Here is a 12,546-nt window from a genome sequence, read left to right as displayed (position 1 = left end):
AAGAAAACTGATGTTCTTAAAAAAAAAAGCTTAAGAATGAATTAGAGATTATATCCTTAAGTAGCTTCTACTTACCTATTCTTTACAAAAGCTTTATTTGAAATGAAAGTATGCTGTAAAGATACAAAAAACCCTCATTGTGACATGCAGCAAAGGTCTCATTAAGACTGTTAACTTGTATTGCACTGTTAAATAAGATAACCATGTACTTGTAGTACCACAAAAAACTCAAATGTCACAACCTTTAAAAAGCCAACAGCAGCCATATTTTTAGTTATATTATCCTTTATTATTTTACAATATATTTCAAAAACTTTTACAGATGCCTTGAACTGTTCTACAAGAGCTGCAATACTGTCATAAAAGCACACCTACAAACCGAATGCACAAACAAACTTCATACCTACTGGTATAGAACCATTAATATCCGAAGGGTGTAGTCTTTTATTAAATAGATGTGCAGCAATGCAAATGCAAACAGATGTTAATGCAGAAAAACAAACTCTGCATTCATGGCTATAGAACAGAGGACTTTTTAAACACATTTGGTACTGTAACATTCTAGACAGCAATATGAGTAGTATTACATATTTAAAGCAATACATGCCCTGAAAAGCCTGTATTTTCAATCTGTGCGTGTAAACCTGAATCAAAAATAAACTAGTTATATTAAAAAACATGAGACACCTAGTCTGCCAACAAGCTTCTCTTTCTTTTTCTTTTTCTTTTACTATTTCTTTTTCTTTTTCTTTTTTTTTTTTTGTCCTAGAATGACAAATAACTTGGGTGGGTGAATTCTGACCTGTGTAATTATTTTACATTATCATCCCTCTGCATTTCTGTAGTACTATGGAATGAATTTCCATAATGTGAATTTCCTGTATTCCTTGTGCACAGGCACAGGGGAATAACTTTGATGTGTTAAACTTTTTCTCCGAGTCTCCAAAGTGGTAAAAATAGTTAACAACATAGGAAATACATTAACACACACCAAAAAAAAAAAAAAAAGCATTGGATAATGAGGTTTATATTATTATTTAAAGTTCTCAGCTGTACTTCTCTAGTGCAGAAAGCAGTGGCACTGCAGTTTTCAAGCACTGTGCATAGAATCCTCTCAGGCACACAGTGCATACTAACAGCTCAGATCTATATTAGTCTCCACCTACAAAAGTTTTGCTTTTATTATCATTTCTGGTCACATAAATTCCTAAGACATCTTTAGATCTATACTGTCTGTAAGTAACAAGGTAAAGCCAATTGTTTGTACATGTTTTTAAGCCTGTCCAAGTTGATGTACTTCTACGGGAAACTCATGAAGACTTAAGAGGAGAGAACTTACAAGTCATGTCTGTTAGGTGAAAAAAAATAAAAAGGGTTATTAAAGTCTAAATTTATGAGTGGCACTGTGGCAAAAGAGGCATTCAGTTCTGCTTTATTCTTCAAGTTCATTAAGTTTCAGTTACCATTAAATATTTCCTAACACCATTTCTCAGCCAAATACAGCCTCCATCCCTCTTCAAACAGAGCTGCAATAGGCTGTCACTACCTTAGACCACTTTTTTGCTACTGTCTTCCCAACTAGCCTGAAGAGCAGTCAGTGGTATTTATTATTTATATACATGAGCCAGTCACAACCATCATTACAAATATGTTCTAGTTTATTTACTGTACAATGTATGTACACATCCTTGTGTTTACTCAATCCCTTATTTCATAATCTCAAGCACTCCAATGGTTAAATTCAGACTGAAAAAAAAAAAGCAATACAAATACAATGGTTATAAGTTTCAAGAATGTAGTGATGCTAGCTTAATAGCAAAAAGGGAGCATCATGCTCATTCTGTGAAAAGGGTTGGCAAAAAATGAACGTAAAAAGAGAGGCAGACTGTATATTTTCTTTCTGTATAGTCAGAATAGAGAAAATTCAATCAAATTAGTCCTAAGGGATGCAGAAATAAAAAGGGCATTTTACTTAATACACATTTAGTTATTACGATTTTTCATTCACAGAGGCCCTGAGTCTTAAGTTAAATGGATTCTCCCCATCATGTGTTTTATGTGAAGTCAAACCTAAAGCTCTATACACATAAATGTCTGGTATATAATAGTGGACCCATTTTTTAAAAAAAGTGAGGCAATAAAATCTACATGAAAAACAAATAAAGGAACAATTTGATTGGAGGCCTCTGTCCTTTGACCCCTGTCCTGTCAGGTCAAATGTCCAATAAAATGTAAAATGCAGCATACATTTGCGTAATCTAAAATTTTTGTGATAATTTATTGCAAATTGCACTTGGCAGTTCACCACACCAATGGAAAACTGGCCCCCCTGTTGGCTCACACAGTCTTTTTAACACCAAACACAAGTTCACCAGTAGAAAGATCTGGATAGAAAGTTTGCTGCTGTGCTGAGCCAGCTTGCTGCACCTTCTGGATGTGACCCAACACGAGACACTGCTTTATCTTGTTCCTTACTAGGGCTTTCATCTTCTGGTAAATACTCAGGTAGATCTGTATTCTGTTCTACTTCCACTGGAGTATCTTGGAACGGAACTAGCATCTGATGAAACATAAGGGATTAAAATCATGTCAAATGCTGCAACTTGAAAGAAAAAAATGGAAGCTTTATATTCAGGATTATAGGCATAGATGCTGTGAGACTCCCTGCCCAGACAGTGAGTACAGAAATTGACACATCTAGAATCTACCATGCTTGGAAGGTATACACAAAAAGCTCTGGCTTAACATGGAAGAAAGATACAACTCCAACAGCTGTAAGTCTTCTACTATAGTTATGAAATTAAAACATGTCAGGAATTGATGCTACAAAAAAAAGTTTTTTAATCTGATTCTTTTCATATCAAGAAAACATAATTAAGGAGAGAAAAGGTTCCAGTATTTTTGTCCTTTTTCTAAATAGTTCAATGATAAGTTCTACAAAAGTGTTCTATGTACACATGTCCTGACATATAATACTCTTTGTTCTCCTTAGGTGGGTATTAGGTGTATGGGTGTGGGTTATTAGATCCAGTTACCCAGCATCAAGTGTTATGGACACAGTGGTGCTTATATTAGAAACAGAGTGAAGCAAAGTCAAGAAATTTCAAGAGTCAAGAAATTTCTATTTAGAAAGAGACATATCCTACCTCCTCACCACTTTCACTTTTTACAACTTGCTGTGCCTTCATAACTTTGGTTGATGCTATTGCTGTTGCCAAAGCCTAGAACAAGTGCAAAGAAAAATAATCAAGAACTTAACATAACAAAAATACAATAATGCCAGGAGCTGGAGAATTACTGAGCACTTACCTCTGCTTTTAAGTCTGAGCGAATTCGGACCACACATCTCTGAACAGCCATTTGAAATGTAAAACTAATAACACCTTTAATTTTCAGCAAAGCTTCTTCACAAAGATTTCTTCGAGACTAGGAAAAAAAAAAGGCCCCACATATGAAGTATTTACACAATACAGTACGTAAAAGCTAACAATCACTAAGGAATTCCTGTACATCTGAAGGCAGGTAGCTATTCAACAGCAATTTTGTAAAACAGAAAAACTAAGACACATATTTATGCACACAAATATTAGATTCTTCTGTCACAAAAAAAAAAAGAAAGAAACTGCTTACACTTTAGAAATCAAAGAAGGATGGAATCAACTGTAAATAATTAGAGAAAAATGCTGAAAAGCAAAGAATGTTTTTCTCCGTATGATCAGCAACACAGTCCCCTCTGGTTAAGTTCTGATTGACTGAAGTGCTCATTGATGAGTAGTTAGTGTTTAAGTTGCTATTTATCAGACACCTTGCATCCATACTGACTGAAAGCATCAGAGCAGCTGTTCTATCTTGCAGTTGCTTCGACTGTGGCAGCTCATGGACATCACTACACAGCATTATTTCAAAAGGGAAAATATTTGGTTGATGACCCTTAGAATGTTATGTTTAAAGCAAGTGACATCGCCTACTGTGCTGTAGCATTACATTGATCTGTACTAGTTGCATCTGTTCTATATTATCTTTGAATGTTCTATTTTTCTTTCCTCTTAGTATTTGCATGACAAGACAGCTGTAACAGAAGGGAGCAAAATATATTTGGAGAGACTGCTAGCACACAAGGGAAAAAATGGAAAGATGCACTATATCAGAAATGAACTGACAGTATTACAAGGTTCAAAATAATGATGTGTTTAACTTTTAGTCCAAGCTTTGGTGACGTTTTAAATGCTGAGTTATTTCAAAGCTTATTAATGTTAGTTCCCAAATACCTACTGGTCAGTACCGGGTACAGTTTCATGCACAACAAGTCAACAAACTTATTTTAATCTCTCCAACAACTGATTGAATCAGTTTGTTGTCAGTAGTTCAACCTACACAATGAAACAATCCATTTGTATAAGTTTATGTACTGAAACAATTAACATTTTTGACAACAAAAATTAACATTGTCAGATAGGCTGCATTTATTATACAAAAGAAGTATCTGATGCAAAGATCACAGTTTGCCTTCCACGAGTGAATGTCTAAACTACTTTTAGACACAAGAAGCAACTCATTTGTAGCTTCTTGGCCTAAATAAATAACAGTTGTATGGCAATGCTGTAATAGAACTTGACTGAGATCCCAAGTTAAGTTGCCTTAGGCACCTCAGTTTAATTCACAACAAGGTTTTCAGTGATCAGGTAATTCATCTTCTTGAAGACGCTTCTTAAGGATAACACTTACCAACATCTATTCAGAACCCTCAACAAGCTGGTAGTTTGGAATCTTCCAGCTTTGCTGAACAAATGTCTTTTGAAAAGTATGTCTAACTTTGGCAAATGAGGCACAAAATCCATCAAAATATAATTCCTGAACTACTGCTTCATTATTCTTTTCTTTTAATTTTCAAGCTTATAATCTATTTTGGTAATTAGACCTTCGAACAAAAACATCCTGCTGCACAGTAAATAACAACTGACCTTTCCCCTCTCCTGCTGAAGTAATCAATACTTGCTATTTGAGGTTTTGAAATACACAGAAACGTTAGGAGTTGTCATCTTTCCTAACAGCAGCTTTTTGTCTCTAATCCAAATGACTGAAAAAACCCAGAGGTAAATTGAGAACACAGTGTTTACTGCCCTGCATTTATTTGCTATGCTGCCTGACACTCAGCTAACTCTCTTTGCTGGTTAAGGTGGGTATGAAGTGTTGAATGAAACTAAGCTGCTTTTATTGTTCACATCTTTCATCATTTTCCAAGTCCCCAACTTAGTCCGACATTTTTAACAGCACTATAGGGATGTTTAACCATTGGATGGGAATCTGGAGTATCACTAGCATTTCTTTAATCAACTGATGAAATACAGAGCTATTTACACTGCATATCTCCAGCTAGCACACAGTCAGATTGTTCTTTTCTTCAACAATGAGCTAAGAAAGCATGCTGGTGTGCTCCAGGCAACAACAGAACCCTGCAGTTTTGCTCTCTGGATCTGAATATCAAAATTTCTTGCACTTTTTAAGACGAAAAGCGAATACCTTTGTCTCAACACCTGAAACATAAAACTCCACATATCTGCCTAGGTTCCATTTGTCAAAGTACACATAAAGATGATTTTAAGATAGAATCGAACTACAATTCGCACATCTAAACTCACAGCAAAGTGGATGAAATTTCTTTCTTGGAAATTTCTTTCTTTCTTTCTCTGCCTTTCTAAGCAGAGCAAGCAGTGGACAGACAAAACTGCAAAAAATATTTATTTTGCATAAAGTGAGCTACAACAGCATGTTATTTCTAAAGCAATTAACTATGGTCTTACGAAAGCAGTACGACGGGCATGTTGTTGATGAACTGGGCTTGTGGACACGCTTACTTGGCAAAATGTAAAGCAACAAAGCAAAGGATCAGGTCTGATCATTTAAAATGGGTACAAAACCAAAGATACAGAGTCCGGAGGGCACTTGTGGATAACATGCTTAAACAGTCTACATGCTGTTTGGCAGCCGTAAAAAGGCAAACATGGCCCTGGGGTGTTATCTACAGGGGTATGGTAGATAAATCCGTAGAAGTAATTCTGACATTATATAAAGACTCAGTGAGACCTCATTAACTCAAATGCCATTCTGGTCACTACAGTAGAAAAGATCTCACAGTCAGTGAAAAGATGTAGCAAAACCAACTCAAAGAAAACGCCAGTGTTTCCAAATTAAGGCAAATAAAGAAATAGCTGTTTAGATCTCTTACACGTAAATAAACTTTTTTTAAGATTGCTACAAGCACAAGACATTGAGTGAAACTGCTGAAGGTACCTTGTTTATTCTATTCTCTCTTGAAGAAGAAAAGAAAGGAAAAGCAGGAAGAAAATGGTTTTTATAGTAGTTAAAAAAGGAAACTTGCCTTACAAATGTCCTTAGACATTCTGAGTATGCTCACTTTATGCAAGATTTTGTATCAATCCTGTGGTATGAAACATAATTCAAAGAAACTGCTGATGATATCACACACACAACTAGCTGAATCACATCACTTGTGTGTGCAGAACACATCTCAGTACAGTATGCCTTATTTACACCAGTGCTGAGGGTCTCCTTACCGAATCATCAAGGCCATCGATATGTAAAACCACTGTCTTAGCACGTTTATTTGTGCTGCCAAGGAAAAACTGGGCTTTCCGTCGACGATAATTCATTTCATTCACATTGTCCATATCTGACATGTTGGAAGACTGAAGGATGTCATAGACTTCAGAAGCCAGGAGTTTAGTCTCTCCAGGTGTAGTGGTCCTTAAAGAAAAAGGGATTAAGGTGTGTGAAGATTTATTTTTACATTAGTTTTCCAGCTATCACTTATGTCCTAGCAACTGAAATACTATATTCCACATGCTAGAGAAATGCAATTACACAGTCAATACACAGCAAAAATGTTAAAATGGACTTCTAAAAAGGAAACAACAAGAAAAAAAATCCAACAGTAATTCAGTCAGTGAATGGCATATTCAACCACTTTCTGTCATTTGAATCTAGTTGAAAATGAGTGTTTAGGCCACTTTTGTACTCATGAGCTCCTGTTCCACTCACATTTTAGCACTCTCAACTGAACAGAACTCGGTCATGCTTGTTTTAACTTCTTCCAAGGCATCATACAAATGAAAGACCAAAAACTATGACTAAAACTTTACCGGGGCTTGGAATTACAGAAATCTATTTCCTTATTACACACTCTCCAGATTTTAAAGCTGCTTTAATTCTTACATAATCATAAACAAATCATGGTTCTTAAACTACATGAATACAGTTTACATTAGCTGGACAACCAGAAACAAAAAGCAGCAGTAGATTCTCGGCACACTAACGTTACTTCAGTCACATGGAGGTTTGTTTGTTTTTAAATAAAAAGCCTCAATCGTTTTAAGATACTTTTTTTTCCCACTTTCATCATTACATAACAAAAATTATTTCTCCATGGAACTGTAACCTTCGCAAATGTCTTCTTCTCAAAAGTTGCCGAGCAACAACAGCAAAGTAGAATCCCAGATTATATTAAAAATCTAAAGGATATGCACTTTTCAAATAGAAAAATGAACATACAATAATTTCTCATGATTAATGAAAATTAATTTTAATAAAGAATATGAATCCACTGTCCAAACTCATTCTTGTTTTAATTACACTACTACACTGATTTAAATCCACGTGCAGAAACAAAATTATTATAGCATGAGCATGCAATTAATCTTAAAACAGTGAATCTGTGATTCACTGTTTTGTTTAGCAAAGACCAAATAATTAACAAGTACATTTGGAATTGTTTTTCTTGTTTCCTATTTTACTTTCTTAACTACCATACGTTAAACATCTTCTCCATCCTAACACATGGCCAAGAAAGAACAGTGAAGCAAGCACGTTAGGAGCTGGTTGGAGATTAGGAAAAATTTCTTCTCAGTGAGTGGTAATGCATTCCAGCTGCACAGGGAAGCAAGAGAGTCATCATCTCTGGAAATGTTCAAGAGCCATGTAGATATGGCACGAGGAACGTGGCTTAGTGGGCATGGTAGGGATGGGTTGTCCACTGGAGTACATGATCATAGCAGCCTCTTCCAACCTTAGTGATACTCTGAATTCACAACCTGCAGGGCTACCAGTTAGCCTTCTTTCCTTTTCCTTCTGTGCACACTGATTAGGCAGCACCACTTCAGAGAAGTACACCTGAGTTCTTGTGGTCACTCAGAACATTAGTAAGCATTAGAATTCAAGGAAAAATAGATGGAGTCATTGCCTAAACCTAATTTAGCACATGTGCAATTTTTAAATACATGCTTACATTCTGCTTTTCAACCAAGGAAATAAAATGCTTAAATCAATTCAACAGAAACAAGTGCTGAAAACTCACAAAGACTTCAACTTGATCCTTCCATAATTCACAAGATAAAGTAACAGGTGATAAAGTTTAACAGCAAAGCCATGCAAGCTGATGTCTTGAGATAGTAATAAACTAGCTTGTGTAGAAGTGACACCTTATCAAGACACTAAGAAATTCACTCAGACATTAGTTTTTACAAATTCCTGCAATCAAAAAAAAATAATATATATATACATATATGTATATATATATACATATGTATATAATATGTATAATAATATGTATATGTATATACATATATATAATATATATATACATATGTACCTATCAAGTGAGTTAAAGAGAATCACAGAATCATAGAGGTAGGAAGGAACCTCTGAAGATCATCAAATACAACTCCCCTGCTAAAGCAGATTCCCTATCACTAGGTTGCACAAAAAAGCATCCAGGTGAGTTATGAGTATCTCTTAAGAAGATTCCATGATCCCTCTGGGCAGCCTGTTCCAGTGCTCTGTCACCCTCACAGTAAAGTTTTTCCTCATGTTTGTATGGAACGTCCTGTGTTCCAGCCTGTGCCCACTGTCCCTTTTTTCACTGGGCACCCATCCACCTGACTCCCACCCTTTAGATATTTATAAGCACTGATAAGATCCTCCCCTCAGTTTTCTCCAGCTCAACAGTCCCAGCTCTCTCAGCCCTACCTCAGGAGATGCTCCAGGCCCCACAACACCTCTGTAGCCTTTGCTGAACTCTCTCTAGAACCTCCCTGTCCTTGTACTGAGAAGCCCAGACCTGGACACAGTACTCCAGATGTGGCCTCACCAGGGCAGAGCAGAGGGGCAGGATCACCTCCCTCAACCTGCTGGCTGCTCTTTTTAAAGTACTCCAGGATTCCATTGGCACTCTTGGCCACAAGGGCACACTGCTGGCTCATTGCCAACCTGTTGTCCAACAGGACCCCGAGGTCCTTCTTTGCAGAACTCCTTTCTAGTATGTCTATGTATGTCTATGTATGTCTATGTATGTATGTACTATTTCTAGTATGTCTATGTATTATGGGGGATGACCTGCTGGAGAGGAGCTCTGCGGAAAGGGACCTGGGTGTCCTGGTGGATGACAGGTTGGCCATGAGCCAGCAGTGTGCCCTTGTGGCCAAAAAGGCCAATGGCTTACTGGGGTGCATTAAAAAGAGAGTGGCCAGCAGGTCAAAGGAGGTGATCCTCCCCCTCTACTCTGCCCTGGTAAGACCTCATCTGGAGTACTGCGTCCAGTTCTGGGCTCCCCAGTACAAAAAAGACAGGGATCTCTTGGAAAAGTCCAGCGGAGGGCCACGAAGATGGTGAAGGGCCTGGAGCATCTCCCCTATGAGGAAAGGCTGAGTGAACTGGGTCTGTTCAGCCTTGAGAAAAGGAGACTGAGAGGGGACCTGATCCAGGTCTATAAATATCTAAGGTGTGGGGGGCAGAATGGCGAGGCCGGACTCTTTTCAGTGGTGAGTGGAGACAGGACAAGGGGAAATGGCTGGAAACTGCAGCATAGGAAGTTCTGCACAAACATGCGCAAGAGCTTCTTTACAGTGAGGTGACGGAGCACTGGAACAGGCTGCCCAGGGAGGTGGTGGAGTCTCCTTCTCTGGAGATGTTCAAGACCTGCCTGGATGCCTACCTGTGCGACCTACTGTAGGGAACCTGCTTTGGCAGGGGGGTTGGACTCGATGATCTCAGGAGGTCCCTTCCAACCCCTACAATTCTGTGATTCTGTGATGTCAGCCCATAAGCTCTACTGAGGCGTGCAGTTACTCCCCCCCAGATACAGAGCTCTGCACGCCCCCTGGTGAACTCCCTCATGTTCTTTCCCACCCAACTCTCCAGCCTGCTGCTCTTATTTGATACAAGCACTCTAAGTTACCCCCAAAACAAGTCTATGCAGGTAGATATGTATACACACACAAAACACTCAAATAATTTTCTTTATTTTTACATGAAAGACTAATACCACCTATCACTACGTTACAAATGATAACACAAATTATCCTTTCTACATTTAAAAATGTCCCTAACACAAGATTTTACTTTTAAGAGTAGAATCTGTTGAGCTAAATGAGCGACTGTGTAATGAAAAGAGCCTGAAGTTCACACACTGCAAATGACATAAGAATACGTGACGTAAGAATGTCAGATTGCAAGACAATCTCAAAAATAACAATAAAATAACACACACAGTTTCATTTTGCACTAATGCACATACTTTCAGCAATTCAGTTACAACAAAAAACAACAAAATCTCCCACAAAGCCTTCTATAATCAAATGTACTGGAAAAATGAGTTAAGAGAAGTTTTGCATCAGTCAGTTACACATTCATTAAAGCAATATACACAACAGCTATGAAAACAAAAGAAACCTTGATTTCCCTTAGATAAACATCGATCTGTAAATAAAACAAGTATAAAAAACCCTCTCTAGTGTAAAACCAAATGCTCAAATATGTGCTTTTATGCACATATATACGTATGTATATGTTATATATGTAACAAGACAAAAAACAATGAAATTACATGTAAAATTGAAAAATATTAAACTAACAAAAGCATCAAAAATAAACTTGACATATGGGCTGTAGTTTTGTTGCCTGGAATGAGAAAATAATGAAACCTTAAAAGAAGAGAGTACCAAAGACACCATCACAAGCCCTCTCATCAATTGTGTTTTAGTGATTTTTGACGCCCGTATTCATCGCCATCTAATCCAGCACTGCCACAGCAGCAGAAGCAAATTTCTGCTTATTTTTCTGCCATTCCTCCTGAATGGTACTTCATCACCACAGAAGGTGTAGGAAACTATTACTGAGTCACTATGTAGTACCTAGTCTTCTGCTGCTGGGGAAACGATCATCTCTGGCTGCAGTAAAGTGAGAGAAAGAGTTGGCGATAACATCTTACATTACTTCAGCAAGATTTAGAAGATGCCTGTCAGAAACCCAAACCTTTAATTTTAACTGTCTTCTTGAATTCCTGTCATCCTAGATTGCTGCCTGTCCTTCCATTATGCTCACTCAAAACTGGCTGTGTAAGTATGATGGACACAGAATCCAAGTGACATGTGCTGTATCTGTGAGAAGAGGATAGAAGAAACATTTCTCATTTTCTTTGAAATTAAAAATAAGTCTACAAACACGGTCCAAATGCTGCAGATGTTTTTAACATAAGATATTTTTAAAATCAGGACTTAATATTTTAATACAGAACTTAACAAGAACACTAATGGCCACAACTCCAAAGGTTATTTGATGTGTGTAAAGTATGTATGCTTGGACAGAATGGGTACGTAGCACATAGCACTATGGTTGTATCATCAGCATGTGATCTACATACAGCATCATAAATGATAACAGAATGTGCCCAATAGTCCTCCCAGTACAGTCATATCTGATGTAAATGTAAACAGTTGTTTCCTCCTTTGGAAGGATAAAGGTTGAGAAAGACTAATGAAAGAGTCTTTCTCCAAAATGGGAAAACACAAATATTTGTTTTTATATATTTTTATATATGTATTTTATGTATTTTTATATATGCGTGTGCATGTATAGAGAACCTACTCTATCCTTTCTATAATTTTGCATATATATATATATTTATTTAATATAAACATATGCACATATGCACCCCAGAATCAGGAGGAACAGATGCAACCACAACCCTGCTCGAAGTACAGCAGACCCTGCGAAAATGCACAGAAACCACCATATTCGTTTCCTTAATGGCATACATTATGCTTTAAACGAATATTAGCTAAACTGGTAACAGAAATACTAGAATGGAATTTCATTAGAATGATCTACTGAGCTTATAACCCAGACACGGGAGATTTTCAAATTAAAGAGGGTTTGCCAAAGATTTAGTAACATCTCAAATAGTATCAAAAAGACTTGTGTCATTTAATTCCATACTTAAAGCCCAGACACACTTATGCAATGACAGTGCTTTTGGTTGTATTTAATCAATTTGTGATGAGAATTCAAGGCTCTTGAAAATCTTTGAACCATCACTGCAGCTGGGACAGGTGCCTGGGAACTAGAGGAAAGCAACTCTTATTAACACTTATCTTCAACAGAGGCAAGAAGGAGGACCCACAGAATTACAAGGTGGTCAATCCCTGGGAAAGTGGTGGAACACCCTAATCAATCCTAATTGATTTCCAGGAACGT

General features: G+C 37.2%; 1 protein-coding gene across 1 annotated transcript in view; it reads right to left on the bottom strand.

The window, feature by feature from the left end:
- Window positions 1-415: 415 nt before the first annotated feature.
- ARMC1 (armadillo repeat containing 1) overlaps window positions 416-12,546 on the bottom strand; it is a 31,634-nt gene continuing 19,503 nt past the window's right edge. Inside the window, exons 4-7 of the mRNA XM_048938776.1 lie at window positions 6,576-6,765; window positions 3,310-3,426; window positions 3,147-3,221; window positions 416-2,560 (exon numbers count right to left, since the gene is read on the bottom strand). Of these exons, the coding sequence (XP_048794733.1) occupies window positions 2,369-2,560; window positions 3,147-3,221; window positions 3,310-3,426; window positions 6,576-6,765 (574 nt within the window). The 3' untranslated portion in view covers window positions 416-2,368. The remainder of the gene's footprint in view (window positions 2,561-3,146; window positions 3,222-3,309; window positions 3,427-6,575; window positions 6,766-12,546) is intronic.

The sequence above is a fragment of the Lagopus muta genome, chromosome 3 (assembly GCF_023343835.1).
Source record: "Lagopus muta isolate bLagMut1 chromosome 3, bLagMut1 primary, whole genome shotgun sequence".
NCBI lineage: Eukaryota > Metazoa > Chordata > Aves > Galliformes > Phasianidae > Lagopus > Lagopus muta.
The sequence above is the reverse complement of the archived record's forward strand: the minus strand, read 5'-3'. Positions and strand labels throughout refer to the sequence as shown.